The sequence below is a fragment of the Aythya ferina genome (assembly GCF_964211825.1).
Source record: "Aythya ferina genome assembly, chromosome: 1".
NCBI classification, from domain to species: domain Eukaryota; kingdom Metazoa; phylum Chordata; class Aves; order Anseriformes; family Anatidae; genus Aythya; species Aythya ferina.
The window spans coordinates 152554274-152568666 of NC_140296.1; the positions used below are offsets into that span (position 1 = coordinate 152554274).

The following is a 14393-nucleotide window of genomic DNA, read 5'->3' on the forward strand; positions in this document are numbered from 1 at the left end:
TCAAGCCCATACACACGGGAGGAAACAGGCTTCACAGTCGGCTGTTAGATTACATCTTTTAAGTGACCTTTAACAGCTATTAGACTAGCTGATCAAGTAACTAGATGTTTCACATCTCTGTCACCAGCAGAGAAGCCACTTCTTGTAATGAAATTGTCTCCCCTAGTGCAGCAGCCCCCACAGCCCACTGGGCCTCGGCTCCAGCAAGGCAGAAGTTTTCTTACGTAAGGCAGGTGGCTGTCTGCAGATGAATGCAGATGTGATGTGAGGTCCCATGTCCACCACGGCAAGTGCCAAGTATTCAAGGCCTGATCGATAGGCAAGGACTGCCGGCATCCAGTCAGATCACAGCAACTCAGCAGTGACAGGTCGCACTGAGAAGTCAGTCTCATGAGGTGAAATTCAGTCTCCTGACTTGAAAAGAAGCAGCTTCGTCGGGTCCCAGAACAAAGAGAAATGTCCGTGGGGGAAAAAAAAGTGCTTCAAAGGGGAGGCTGCAAGAGCACTGTGTTTCTTCGATGTCGATTTCCTCTCCTGTCTTGTCAGCCCACCCAAGAGGACCAGGTAGAGTCGAGTAATAGCGAAGTTTCCACGTGGCTTCCTAGGACTTAAACTTGAAGTAGGCTTCAACTGTAGCGAAGGAGAAAGGAAGTGCATTAGGGCAATGCTCTGAAGTGGAGCAGCAGGAGGGGAAGGAAACATCATCCAGGCACTTACTGGCATATTCCTGGGGTGTCATGGCCTGGTTGATGACACTAGTGAAGGCTGTGATCCAGCCCAGCTGGTCAGCCTCCGTCTCGCAGGTGAAGAGGTATTCCCGGTCAGGGGTGACAATGGTGAGGCCATAGTGCCAAGAGAAGTTGCCCTGTGTCCCTGCAGGCAATCCCTTTTGGACACTATAACCGTTCTCGCTGCTGCCCACAAATACCTCGCCCTTAGCAAACGCGTCCTGCGCATCAGGAGGGAAAGAGAGGGGATTACTGAATCCAGGAAGAACCAGAGATTAATAGCAGTGCTCCTAAGGGCAGGGTGAGGAGCAGGGATGCAGCAGCAAAAAGATCTGAAGGTGGTCAGGGGATTCAAAAGGGAGAGGCTGTGCTCAAAGACAGTGACAGAAGGGAAAATTTAGGAGTGTAGACCTCAAGAGGTCCAAGAGAGGAACTGCTGCATCTGCCTCTCCGTGACACTCACCAGGTCATTCTCCTTGCCCCTGCTGCCTTTACACCCCTGCCCTTCCTCTTCCCATTGTTTGCAGGCAGCAAAACAAATGAAGTGTGGGATGAATGAAGTGGGATGGAAAGGGGAAGACCTGGAGTCCACTCAGGGACTTTGGGCAACCCCCCAGCCTCCCTTACAGCAGAGCAAAGCAAAGAAGCAAGACTGTGGTTGCACTTTGACCCAGCCCTCAGCACTGCTGCCTGCAGCCGCCGCAGGTCAGATCTCCCCCTCACCAAAGGGTCCTTGAAGTACATGAGCCTGCGGTGATCCAGCGTGAACCAGCGCTTCTTAAAAGCCTCTCTCTGCTGCGGAGGGAAGAGGTGACATTTGTAAGGTGACAGTGCCCTCTGCTGTGAGCTGTGCAGATGGATACCCAAAATTCACCCCAAACGCTTGAATCCAGTCCCTGCCTTAACAGCAACCTCCCTCTCTCCCCTTCTGAGCTGCAGGTGGGGATCGGTGACCAGTTTTCCAGCCCCAACTGTTGACCCTAACTCTTGGACTTCTGCGAAGGACCCCAGAGTTGAGACAGGAGAAATCTAGGTTCTAAACACCTCTAAAGTCAAGCACACACAGACACATTCAGAGAGATCGGGAGAAAGCAGGGTGTCTGCTTTCATCTACTTCCACATATGTCCTTCCCCTTGCTTTTATTTTCCTCCCCCTTGACTGCACACACGCTGTTCCCATTAGTGTCTAAAGAGTAGGGAGGAGTGGGGAAACAACAGGAGAAAAAACGATGGAGCAGGGAAAGTCACTGGCTCTCTGGCAAATCCCTGCTAATTTTCTTCTCCCGTTTCAGCTCACCTTGGGACCTGTCTTCTCCATGTATCCCTCCTTCAGGAAGTTTCTTGTCAGCCGGCTTTTAATCTGGAAAAAAAGTGAGAGTAACATTCACTCAACCACACGTCTTTGCTATTCATTGTCAAACTCTTCCTTCTCTTTGCCCAAATTTACCTCCCTCTTAAATTCTTGTTTGCAGAACTGCCTAGCCACGAGTCCCTTCTGTTTGCAATGTGCCTTGGAATAGCAGAGAGTGGCTGTTCTCAGGCCACCCTCAGCCCTTGTACGCACACTTTCTCATCCTTCTACCTACGTATTGCAATTTCTACTCCTGTGTCTAGGGATCTAACAATAACTAATGGGCTCTTTTATCAGAGTAACCGAGTACCAGCAAGAAATTCGGCACTACGCTTTAGTGCTGCCTTACCTCATTATCGCTGGCTATGGGAAATGCTACCTTCAGGTAATGGAACTGCACAGAGCGAATGGCATTGAACCAGTCCACTACCTCCTGAAAACAAAACAGAACAGAACAAAAAGCTTCGAGCAGCAGTGGGCCACCCAAACTCACCCAGCTGCACCCAACCCTATGTCAGCTGCAAGCACAGCTAGCTCTCCCCCCGCAGGCCCTACAGCACCTCCCTCACACACACAGCCAGCACATCTTCTGCAGCAGCTCCTCCCACACAAACCCACTCAGCCAGCGCTCCTGCCCTGCTCCCTGCCACAAAACTCTCTCGCAGACACGCGAGCACAGTGCCAGAACCCTCAGCCTCTTTTCCTACAGCAACTCGCCAACACGCACGCCGTCCTAGCCACAGCTCACACCGCTCATAACCCGCAGCTCTTCCAGTCAGCTCAGTTGTTTTGCAGCGTTTGATACGAAACCAAGATACCTTTCCACTTTTATGGTATACAAATATGTTCCGAGTCTTGTTGTCTTTGAGATAGGTGATCTGCAGGCCATTGGGATTCCCAATCTTGGCTGGCTGGAACGTAGCATTGATGACATCTATTTTGACACTGATTTTGGGTTCTTTGGACTGAAAACAGAAAGGCATTGATCATGCGTGAGCAATCCTAGCGGGAAAGAGATCTGAGCTACTGACTTAGTGAAGTAAGGCAGGTCCAGAGGGTGTTAAATGGTATTAACTGCCCCCTTCCCATCAAAATTGCCCCCTCCACTGTGTGGCATGCTCAAGCCCAAAGAGTGGCTCAGCCCCTCCAATTTAGATTTGAGCCATGCCTACTCTGGAACTGCCAGTGAGATGCTGAAAGTACATCTGACTCAACAGCTGACCCAGTCTAAAGGCTAACAGACTCCAAAAGGAAAGCCCCCACTCCTGCTCCTCCCTACCCCAAGCCATTTCCTCCCTTGCAACAGTCCACTAGCACTTGCCCCATTCATTTCAGGGAAGCAAACAAGCAGAAAAGTAGCCCTACACGATACAAAACAACAGGTTTTTGGCAACTTGGTTCATAGTAGGGTGAGGCTGGTTCCAGGGATGGTGCAGGATTGCACAGACAGGAAAATGGATGGGGTGAAGTGAAAGATCATCCCTTTCATCAACAGTAGGATTGTATGTCAGCCCTGTACCCTGAGATTCACCAGTAAGACAGGACAGGGGGAGTCTCATGAAGTGCCATTTCCACCTTGTCACCAACAAAAGTAATGTTGAAGAGGGAAGGATGTAGGAGAACACAAAATGAAGATATGGTGGAAATGTCACCCTGGGAGTTGCAGGAGAACCCCTCCCCTATGACACATCTCTCTTTTATCATCCCTGGCCTGGGTGAGTAAGGAAATCTGAGGAACACACATAAGAGAGAGACACATCTCCGTGACATCACTGCCCGAGGTGGAATATGCAATGAGGTGGGAGTTGTCCACCATGCTCACATCCTGCTTGGTGAAATACTTCAGGCATCCCTCTCGCTCAGACAAGAGGAACTTGCGGGGTAGGAACTGTCCATTGTCTCGGCCTCGCTTCCAGAGGATGCCTTCCTTCACCCCTAGGAACAGAAAAGTCGGTTTTAAGAGCATCCCTCCACAGAATCAGAGTTGTATTCAGCCAGGGGTCCCGGCCACACGCTGGGACAGAGCATGCGATGCTTCCCACCTCCTCGGCTGGTTCCTACAACTGCCTCTGTCCGTGTGAGAGCCGCCTCTCCTGTGAACACCACAGCCCCGGCCCATGCAGACAGCTGGCGTGGAACCAGAACTCTTCCCATTTGTCTCTGCAGGCCCTTAGGCTCCTACTCTTTGTGTCACAACGCTGGCAGTGACATTTCAGAGGCAACTGCTGTGGCCGAAGGGGGTGGCACGCAGCAGGACAGACATTCCTTATTGCAGAATTCTGGCTCCGCCAGCACAGCAAATGCCTCTGATCAATGCCAGCTGGTAATAAAACACTTGGAAGCAACCTACGGCAGTGCAAACCTACACTGTCCACAATTTAAACTCTCCCCGAGCCATGCTCTGTAAATATCAGGCAGGTTCTCAGGAGTACCTGTGGGATTTGCAGCACTGACACAATGCGCTTTGTCCTCGTAACACTCAAAAGCCTCCGGTAAAGGCAACAAGGAGGACATTTTGAAGCTGTGCCCTGCTCTTACCATCGGTATATGGCAGCTGCTTTCCTGGCTCGGTGAACTCCTTGCGTTCGTATTTGGCCCGTATCCACTGTTCTCTCAGCACCCTGCAGGGAGAGGTGAGAGGTAGCTGAGAAATGAACCAGGGGAACCCAGAACTGCCCTTCCCCCTTTGCTTTTATACGCAGCAACTTACTGGCAGTCATTGTAGGTTGGCTGGTAATAGTAAATAGGGATGTGAGCTTCGTAAGTGGCTTTAGTCACAGCATTCCCATGCTTGGCCAGAAACTGCAGAGTTAGACAGAGAGTTAGTGCCTTCCCCTTGATGCAGACTCATGTCAGGCCTTTTTCTTATCTATTACAGGGCGAGCTCTCATGGACCATACTCATTTCCCTCCTTTGCAACATCCCTGCGAAGTCTGGCTAAAGAAAGGTGGGTCTCAAAGGACTTGTGTGTTCTCAGAAATTACACTGATTGCACCTGAATCAACAGAATGCCTTGAATGTCAATTCTGTGGTGCTGGGTGCATGCACATTCAGTGCATTTGCTGGAGAGACTGAGTTTAACAACAGCTCTGACTTTCCAAATCTCTTTGCTCCTCTCCAAAGAGCAGCAAGATACAGATTATTTTCCTTGGATCTCTGGAAAATTTTGTCAGTCCCCTGAAAATTAATGGGCCCAAGGGGAGATGTAACAGGAAGAGGTCAAATCCACAGAAGTATCGTTATTCTCAATAATATCCCGTATCCCAAAACTCTTCTCAGAGCATGGAATTGTCCAAAATTTTCCCTTCGCATTGCTGAAACCAGGAGAAGACAATGAGCCAGGACGGAGCCAGGACGGAGCGGGCGAGTAGGAAATGAGTAACCATGATAAAAGACACTGAACCTGGTGTGACACACTGCAAGAGATTTGTGTCAGCCACACAGTAACAGGAAATGGGGAGACACATAAAGGCAAGTGCATCTTCCCTCTCCCAGTGAGTTACGAGGAATTATCTCCACTTGTGTATCCAGAGCACTAGAAAAGTGCCTGCTTACCACATTAATCTCCAGTTCTGTGAGGCCAAAGGCCTGATTTGGCCAAAGGCTAGAAGGAGTGTTAGTATACAGCCTAGACCCAACCTACCTGACATACTGACGGGATAAAAATCTCACCTGCACCTGAGCATCATCCCAGTGGTCCATCTTCAGGGATTTGACTTTGCTGATGCTAGGGATGTTGCGGTGAATTCCTGAGCAGCTGAGGCATATAAAGACACCCAAGGTAGAGGATGCCCAGTCAGGGTCTGAGGGTATAAAAAGGGGTATGAGTAGAAGTGGTAAATTCCCCCAGGGAAACTGTCTCAACTCAGAACATATCCCTGAGAAACAGAGAGCTTTATGAGCATGGTTCCACCTGAGTGGGTTAATTAACCCAGGGTACAGATGTCTGTGTGGAAAAAGCATAGTTAATATTGCCTCCACTGCTTAATCTGAATCTCTGTTGACTCGAACCTTGTAAAACTTCAAAGTGCTCTGCAAACTCCCTTTGGGTAAAGAACCATCTGAGACAATAATGCAACCACCTCTGCGAAAAGACTCCAGGAGCTGTTTAGTGAAACACAGCAAAACCACAACAGTATTTAGCTCAGGAAGTGAAAAGCAACCTTCAAACCAAAATCATCCCGGGAAAATTTAAGACGGTAGAACGGTATCAATCAGCCCGGTTTTACTTTGGCTTGGGTGGTACTACCCACACGTCCCTTTTGGGAGGAGTACAATGGGCATTTTTTAGCAGTGCTTGTAGATCCTCAGAGCGGTCCCCTTTCAAGAGGACAAGCTCCTCAGTGAAAGAAATCTCCCAGGCGCCTGCTGAAGGTTGTCAGTTCAGCGCTGAGTCACAGAAGAGACCGTGCTCTCCCGAATCACGCCTTCTTTGTGCAGCAGTTCGGCTTTCACTGGGAGCTTTCCTGTCGGGTCCTGACTGGGCATGACCTTGATTTGCATCTGAGATCCACCATGATTGCAACCCACGGTGCTGCAGCTGCCCAGCCCCTGCTCTTCTGGTGCTGCTGTGTCCCTGTCCTTCCCACCAGTGCTGCATCTCCTTCCTCTTCCCTTGCTATCACATCTCTGGGGTCCTCTTCAGTCTGGACCAGCCCACACCACAAGAGCTGCAGGGCATTGCACAGCTCCCACCACCTGCCCTCCCAGCATCACCCCTTCCCCTGCTCACACTCCTCCTTCCACAGGCTGCTCCAAAGCCCCACCAGGCCAGGATGAGACCAAGAGACCAAGTTCCTGCCTCTGACCTGTCCTCCAGCAACCCTCAGGGACTCACCCGGCTTCCCGCAGTCTGCGCACAAGGAGTTTTCTGCCCTTTTCCACACTTCCCTCAGGGCCTTCGCGCTCTTCTCACCTCCAGCCATGGTATCTGAATGCCACCCCTGCCTCTGGGCAGGGCAGGTGCCTGGGGCTTCTTGCACCTGCAGTCCACCCCGAGGGAGAAAGGGGCCACCAGAGCGCCAAAAGGGCTTGCAGAAGGAAGGGGAAGAGGGAGGCAGGAGAAGCCGTGAGGTTAATGGAGGGAGAGCGGAGGGCTGGCTGCACCTGAGCCGGCAGGGCGCGGGGTGGTGTAAAGAGGCTGGAGGACGAAGTGCACCCGGGCAGTGAGAGAAGAGGAGGAGAAGGAGGAGGAGGAGGCAGCCTACCCCATGGGCGTGGAGGGAAGTGCGGCAATTAACCACAGAACTGGTTTTGCTGCATTTCTGCTGGGCAGAGGACAACCCAGGAAAAAAGAGCAAGCAGACAGTGAGCTGATAAAGGCAAGGCGGCTTGGGACAAGCAGCTGTCGGACCCTGTCAGGACTTGTCACACTCTGCACGCTTGGGGCGGTTCTGTCCTTGACCCAACAGCACTTGGGAAGGTCCCATAAAGCCAGCTGGCCACCACTCAAGCCTTACAGACGTTTTTAAGGGAAGGACTAGAGGTCAAAAGAGGTTCAGAAGTTCAGCAAAAGTCACCCGGTTAGCAATGAGGAAGATGGGCATCCCCACGCCACCACCGGCTGGTGCTGGGACCTCTCCCACCATGGCCCTATTGCTCCCTGCAACTACCTGAAAGGAAGTTGTGGGGAGCTGGAGGTCGGCCTCTTCTTGCAAATAACTAGTGGGAACGGCCTCAAGTTGTGCCAGTGGAGGTTTAAGTTGAAAATTAGGAGACGTTTCTTCTCAGAAAGAGCAGTCAGGCATCGGGATGGGTTGCCCAGGGAGGTGGTGGAGTCACCATCCCTGGGGGTATTCAAGGAAAGGTTGGATGTAGTGCTCAGGGACATGGGTTAGTGGGTGATGTTGGTGGTAGGGGGATGGTTGGACCAGATGGTATGGAAGGTCATTTCCAAGCTTTGTGATTCTGTGGCTGCTTGGACAGGTCCTGCATCCTGGAGGCTCAGCCTCAGAGCCGAGACCCATCCTCACGCTCACCTCCCCAAGGCTAAGAGGAGCTGTACACCAAATAACGAAGGAACCTTGAAATCCTTTCAGACTTTTTATTACAGACACATGGAAGTGAAACACTGTGAGCAAGAACTCTCCTGCTCCCACTTCAGGGGAAAGAAAAGTGCAAGGGCACAACGAGGGGACACACAGAAGGGTCCCTATAACTCTCCCCCATCACAAGCGGCGACGGAGGCACAAAATGGCGGGCGGGGCAGGGCCGGGCGGGGGGGACGCCCCCGCCATGTCGCGCCGCGCCGCCCCTCATGGCCGGGAGGCGACGGAAGGGGCGGGCAGGGAAAGAAGAAGAAGAAACCGCGTGGGGCAGCCATGGGTCGGAAGAAAAAGAAGAAGAAGGGGACCGGGGGAGCGGCTTCACGGCTGGTGGTGACTTTTGATGAGGAGAAGCGGAGGTGAGAGCGGGCGGGAGTGCTGGGGGGGTTCCCCGGGGTAGTGGGGGGGGCGCTGGAAGCTGAAGGTTTCCTCTCTTGAAGGGAGTACCTGACCGGCTTCCACAAACGGAAGGTGGAGAGGAGGAAGGTGGCCCTGGAGGAGATCAAGAGGAAGCTGAAGGAGGAGCAGAGGAAGATGAAGGAGGAGGTACAGCACCCCCCAGCCCTCCGAGGAGAAGCCCCCCCCCGCCATGGAAGAGGGAGCCCCGGCTGGGGGGGGCAGGCATCCTCGGGTTCCCACTGTGTTGCTTTTGGGGAAAAAAAGGCCCTCCTGAGCGAGGAATTGGGATGGGATGGGTATTTGGTGTAGCAGGGGTGCTGCAGTGACTTGTTTTCCTCCCTCAGCGGCACAAGGAGTACCTGAAGATGCTGAGCGAGAGGGAGGAGGCGCTGGGTACGTGCTCTGTGGTGACAGGATTTGGGGCTCCCTCACAGCAGGGTGGGGGTCGGAGGAGCCCGTGAGGAACTGGAGAGGCACCAAACATGCCAGAAAGCTGGGAATCTGCCTCTGTGGCAGGGCAATCACAGCTGGAGTAGTAGTGCTACCCCAGAGGGATGGCACCTCACTCCTCTTATATCCCCTCAAGAGACTGGGCAGCAGTCTGTGGGGGTCTGACCCTCCAGTGTGATGCTCAGGAATGTGTCTGCACCTTGCGGAAAGTTGCGTGCTTTGCATTGTGTTGTGTTATATTTATTTTATTTTAATTTTTTGTCTCCCCAGAAGAGTATGATGAGCTGGAGCACTTGGTAACCTCGCGGACGGAGTCAGTGAACATCGACCACCCAAACCACATCGTAACGGTGACCACCATCAGTGACCTGGACCTCTCAGGTGCACGCCAGCTGGGACTGACCACCCCTGAGGTACAGCCACTTGCTGCCTCTCTCATAGCATCAGCCTTAACCGTTCTTGGGGCTGACTAGGTAGGAATGGCCAAAAGACTTGAAGCTAGCTGGGAGCATGGATGAAAAAGGAAATTGGTAATTTTCACATTTCTTCCTCTTTAGTGGCCCAGTGTTTGTGGAGAAGTGTTGTACTTGAACACCTCACTCCAAATCACCCTGGAGTCCTTTGCTAATTAATCTTGTGTTAGTAGAAGCTGCCACAGAGGTGGATGGAGAGAACACAGTATTTTCAAAGCAGGTACAGCACAAGCAGTGAAATAATACAGGCTTCACTGCATGGACTGTCCTCCGTGTTCTTCCTGTGACCTGTCCAGGAAAAATTGCTGCTAGTGTGAGAAGGGATTTTGCTCTCTGTGATCCTATGCTTGGACCACAAATAAACCATTTGATTCTGGTTGCGGTCATTTCTATTTTTGGAACAGATATTAACTGAGATCTTGTGTTTGTTTCGTAAAGGCTTTGTAGCACAAGTTGACATGACCCTTTTGATCTTTGTGGCTGGGTTTAATCTCTGGCGAACTGTATGTATTGAGCAGTTAGCCTTTTATATTTCTGAGGACATCTTCTAAAATGAAAATCTACTTAAGGAAGTTTTAGTATTTTAAGGAAGAAAAAGCTGAAACCTTCACTTTATAGGTTAGACTTCAATTGTGTGGCCATTAAGATCATGCTGAAGTTGGTTCTTGGGGTGGAATAATGTAGGACTTCTTACTGGTTGTCCCTATTTGAAGGGCCGCAATAAGAAACCTTGAGACTTGAACAATTATAGTTGTCTAAGATTTAAAGTCTTGATCTGTAACCTGATGTTTCACAAAACAGGATGAAATCAAGAAGGCAGCGGAAACACTGGTATAATGAGACTGTGTGTTTTAATAGGATTTTTTTTGGTTGATGTTTTTTTTCCTTTTTAAGGGAAAAAATGATGGTTCGGGAGAAGAGAAGGGAGAAGAAGTAGTGAACAAGCCTGCAATAACAGTGCCCAAGAAGTCCAGAAACCCACTCCTGTCTGAAAAGTACGTATAAATTCATTCAACTTCTTGCTGCTAGGCTCTGTGAACTGGTCCAGGAGGATCTTGGTGCCGGAGGGGATGCTGTGCTTCTAGGGTGCCGGTGGGCAGGAGCCAGCAGAGGGCACTGGCAGAGCACAAGCCCGCCTGGGACACTTCCTATCACATTCATCTCTGATGACAGCAGCAGGAGGAGGATGCGTCTCAGGGTGGGCTTTGCCCTGAACTGTTTGTCTTGTCCTCCTCCTTGTCAGATAACGCAGGGAAGGGTGTGTTGCAGGGAACAGAATTTGTACCTAGGATGAAGGTCAAATGACCCTAAAGCTTAAAGCTTTGGCATTCTCCGCATTTTTGAGTATCCAGGCTTTACAGCTGCTTTGGGGTTGCGGAGAATGACTTAACTCTCTGATGGCTGGGCTGCCCTCTGCTCAAAAAGCTCATTTTAGTTGTTACTGCACTTGCAGATTGCAAGTTTTCTGCCCTCTCAGGACGATGCCTGGCACAGTGGAGTTCCCCTGGGGCATGCAGTTGGCCCACAGGGTTATCCTGCTATTGTTGTGGTGTTGCCTTGCTCCTGCAGACTTCAGTCCCCAAATATTTCTCTTTTCTTGCCCTGCCCAGGATCTCTGCTCTTACCGCCACGCTGCACATGCACAGCCAGAAAAAATCAAAAGGAAAGCGACCCCAGCGCGGGCAGGGCCCACGCCAGAAAATCCAGAAACCCGCCATGAGGCGAACCACCAAGACTCAGCGACGGAGGCTGACGGGCAAAATGGGCCGCGACCAGGATTAACAGAGAACCTGGTGCTCAGAGCAGCAGCTGGGACAGTTTTCTGCATCTGACCTGCTGCTCTTTTTGGCTTCTTCATCACGGGCAAGGACCTTGGTTGCTCAGCTCGGACCAGCAGTGAGCCCAGTGCAGCCCTTCTCTCACCTGAGTGCTGCCCTGGGGCGCTAGATGCTCTACCTATTTATTCCTGCGGTGTCTCCAACTAAATATCTGCCCTGAAGTCTCTAAAAACTGTGTTGGAGGTCAGATTCTGTGTCTGGCAGAACCCTTCTGTCCTCGAGCCTCCCCTTCCAGAGCTGATGCTTGGTTTTTATCAAAGGAGGGGATCTGGCGCTGAGCGCAGCAGGCACGCCACCAGGGCAGCTTGTGAAACTGGGAGGTTTTCCCAGTCAGAAAACTGGGAGTTTTCTCACTCAAGCGCCAGTGCCTTGGTGTTTCTGCTGTACAGTAAATCCTTCTTCCATGAAGACGTGGAATTTTCTTGTCTCGTGTGTTTCTTCTCCAGTGCCACACTGGAATTTGGGGATACTTGTATTATTTTTTAGGGGTAGCTGTCCCACGTGAAATTCAGTAACTTCCTGCGTAAATCTTTATGAAATAATCCTGCTAAAAACCTGACTTGAAGTCTAACAGCAGCTGTGCTCGTGCCAGTACCAGCTGAGAAGGGGGTAGATGATTCCCGTTGCTGTAAGAATCTCGCAATCCGCTGGTGCTCGGGAAAGGGAATGGCCAGGAGGCGTTCTGTGGTAATACAGAGCGTGCCAGAGCAGGAACAAACGGCTCATTCCCTTGCCTGCTGACTGCGCCGATCCCAATCCCGATAGCTCAGAGGGCTATGAAATCCCTTAATGCCCGTGCTGCGTATGTGTGGCCCTCTCCGGGACGGGAGCAGCAGAGGCTGCCCTGTACCTCAGGGCTGTTGTCCTCCTTCTGGGGACCTCGGTGTGTGTTGAAGTGTTTGTTGTTTTACTGTCAGGTGATTTAGGAGAGTCGCCCTTTTAGTTTGCGTGTTTCCCCGGCCCTGATAACTTCCGAGCCTGTCTCGAGCGTCAGCTGAAATTTCCAACAGCTTCTCCACGCTCTGGAAACTTCCAGGTCCTCCTGGAAGCTGTTTTCACACAAGTAGATGAAAAAAAAAATTAAAAAAAATAGAGCCATGCAATCCTACACGGAGTTAACCACCAGTGTTGTTGGCTGCGGTATTGATTTCTCCAGCTGATTGATCCAAGCTTGATTTTGTAGCGTGAATTCCTGGCTCCTCCCCGGACCCGTAGGCCCCGTGTCTCTGTTACGGGGTGGGACTGGGCTGCCTTGGGGGAGGGCTGCGAGATCCCTCGTGAGCTGGTGAGTTAAGCATTTGCCAGGCACATCACGGTTCACGCCAGCCTGTGAGTTCCACACAAAAACATAACGGGGATTAGAGAGGATCAAAAGCAGGCGGGGAGGCAAAAAGGGCAGAGGGGGGCGGAAGAGCTGGAGCTCAGCTCACAGATGGAGCTGCGGTGTGTTAATTGTTGCTCTGTGCTTGCTCCTCAGCAGCACATCAAGCTCCAGGCTGCATCTGGTGCAGTGCCTCCAGAAAGAAACCGGGGAGAAAAGTTTTGGGGAGAGAGGCGAGAACTTTGGGGAATTAATGAAGCAAAATTGAGATTTTTATTTATTTTTTTTTTAATAAAACTTGATTTTTTTTTTACTACCGGGCACAGAAGTAACTGCAGCAGGAGCAGCTGAGGGCAGGCCAAGCGAGGCCCAGGCAGGGGAGCGGCGGGGGCCAGGGACCGAGGCCCGGGGGCGAGCTGTAGCCCCGGGGCCACCGAGCCTGGCCCGGCCCGGGTCGATCGCCCGCCCGCTGCTGCCGCCACGTGGGTGCCCGTACACGTGGCGCCGGCGCGCCACCAGCCAGCCAATCAGAGAGCGGTATTCAAATGGCTGTCGGGCGGCGGCCAATGAGAGGGGAGGGGGCGTGGCCTCGCTGCCCGCAGTTCCCACGGCCGGCTTCATTCAAGGGGGAGCTCGGCGGGCAGCGAGGCGCTGGGAGCCGTGGGGGAGTCGAGGTACTGGGGGCACTGGGAGCTACTGGGAGCAGCTGGGAGCAGCGTGTGCTGCTGCCTGGCTGCATGCACGCGTGTCAGAGGCCCTGGGGGGCGCAGCGTGACCCCGGCAGCAGGCCCCGAGCGCCCCATGGGGTGTGGGGGCGATGCTTTGCCCACCAGGCAGCGCCACGTCGTGGGCTCCGGCCACGGGTGGCAGTCCGTGGGCAGGGGTGGACGGCGATGCTGGGCTGGTTCCTGCTGCTTCCCTCGCAGGCGAGTGCCTGGGCTGGTGGCCGGTCAAGAAAACACGCCTCAGCGCAAAGAGGGAGACTGCAAGGGCAGCGCTGGCGCGTGCGATTTGCAATTAAGCAGAGCCCTCCCAGCACGGATCCCGTCCCCGAATTGAAGGGCTCCTTCTCAAACCCAGAGGGGCAGAGGAGGTGATGATGTGCGGGATGCTTGAGGGAAAGCCAGGGTAGACATGTGGAGCCCGGCTGCTGCGCTAGCCACGCTCGTTGCCCTTTGCAGCGTTGCCAGGAACTATCCCCTAGGTCCCGAATATTTTAGTGGGATCACTTAGTGGGTTTCCAAATTTCCTAGGCTGCTCTTTGTGAGCAATATAGGCATGAAGGAAGGTTTCCTTTCTGTGCCTTTTATCCGAGCTTGAATTAAGACAACTTTCTGCAAAGAAAAGAGCAGGACCCGAGCCTTGTGTCCTCGGGGACTCCCAGATTGGCTGTGTCAGCAGTGTTTGAGGGTGCAGAGCGGTGCCCCCTGCTAAAAAAGGCCTCTGCTGGAGCACACCCTTTTATTATGTGCAATTACGCGGCTCGTGCTGATGGCCTCGCATCTGGCTGCCCTTGGGCTCCAGCCTTGCCAGCCGAGAGCAGCAAACAGCCTGCGGGTAACATTTGTGCTTCCACAGGAGCCTGAGAGCCTCGAGGGGAGGGAGCTGAGAGCTCTGCCCTCCCTTTTTCCCCTTCCCCTGGGCAGCCCGGCAGCCACGGCGTCCTCGTCCCCGCTATGGGTGATGCGGCGGTCGCCGGATGACGTGCCCTGTGCCGGTTTTGAGGCCAACATATTCGCCAGGAGCCTGTGCCAGCACTGTTTGCGCGCCGCGGGGGCTCACCGGCACG

The 14393-nt window shown here is 52.7% G+C and overlaps 2 protein-coding genes across 2 annotated transcripts; one reads left to right on the forward strand and one right to left on the reverse strand.

Annotated features, from left to right (window-relative positions):
- Positions 1-44: 44 nt before the first annotated feature.
- Positions 45-7279, reverse strand: LOC311429682 (arf-GAP with dual PH domain-containing protein 1-like). Its single transcript, XM_084505819.1, has 11 exons — positions 6917-7279; positions 5752-5882; positions 4790-4881; positions 4618-4700; positions 3902-4014; positions 2898-3044; positions 2429-2512; positions 2026-2088; positions 1452-1523; positions 718-949; positions 45-630 (listed from the first exon to the last, which is right to left on the reverse strand). Exons 1-11 carry the CDS (start codon positions 7002-7004, stop codon positions 602-604), a joined length of 1134 nt encoding a protein of 377 aa, XP_084361945.1. The 5' UTR covers positions 7005-7279; the 3' UTR covers positions 45-601.
- Positions 7280-8324: 1045 nt separating this feature from the next.
- On the forward strand, positions 8325-11700 carry NOL12 (nucleolar protein 12). Its single transcript, XM_084505833.1, has 6 exons — positions 8325-8482; positions 8564-8669; positions 8867-8915; positions 9243-9385; positions 10340-10440; positions 11056-11700. The coding sequence occupies exons 1-6, from the start codon at positions 8400-8402 to the stop codon at positions 11225-11227; spliced, it is 654 nt and encodes a 217-aa protein (XP_084361959.1). The 5' UTR covers positions 8325-8399; the 3' UTR covers positions 11228-11700.
- The last annotated feature ends 2693 nt before the right edge of the window (positions 11701-14393 follow it).

Excerpts from the sequence above, each read along its gene's own strand:
- NOL12 (XM_084505833.1), top strand. The coding sequence starts at position 8,400 with ATGGGTCGGAAGAAAAAGAAGAAGAAGGGGACCGGGGGAGCGGCTTCA. Across the intron at positions 8,483-8,563 it reads TTTGATGAGGAGAAGCGGAG|GGAGTACCTGACCGGCTTCC; the intron begins GTGAGAGCGGGC and ends CCTCTCTTGAAG. Across the intron at positions 10,441-11,055 it reads AACCCACTCCTGTCTGAAAA|GATCTCTGCTCTTACCGCCA; the intron begins GTACGTATAAAT and ends TGCCCTGCCCAG.
- LOC311429682 (XM_084505819.1), bottom strand. The coding sequence starts at position 7,004 with ATGGCTGGAGGTGAGAAGAGCGCGAAGGCCCTGAGGGAAGTGTGGAAA. Across the intron at positions 5,883-6,916 it reads CGCAGACTGCGGGAAGCCGG|ACCCTGACTGGGCATCCTCT; the intron begins GTGAGTCCCTGA and ends TTATACCCTCAG. Across the intron at positions 2,513-2,897 it reads TATACCATAAAAGTGGAAAG|GAGGTAGTGGACTGGTTCAA; the intron begins GTATCTTGGTTT and ends TTTTGTTTTCAG.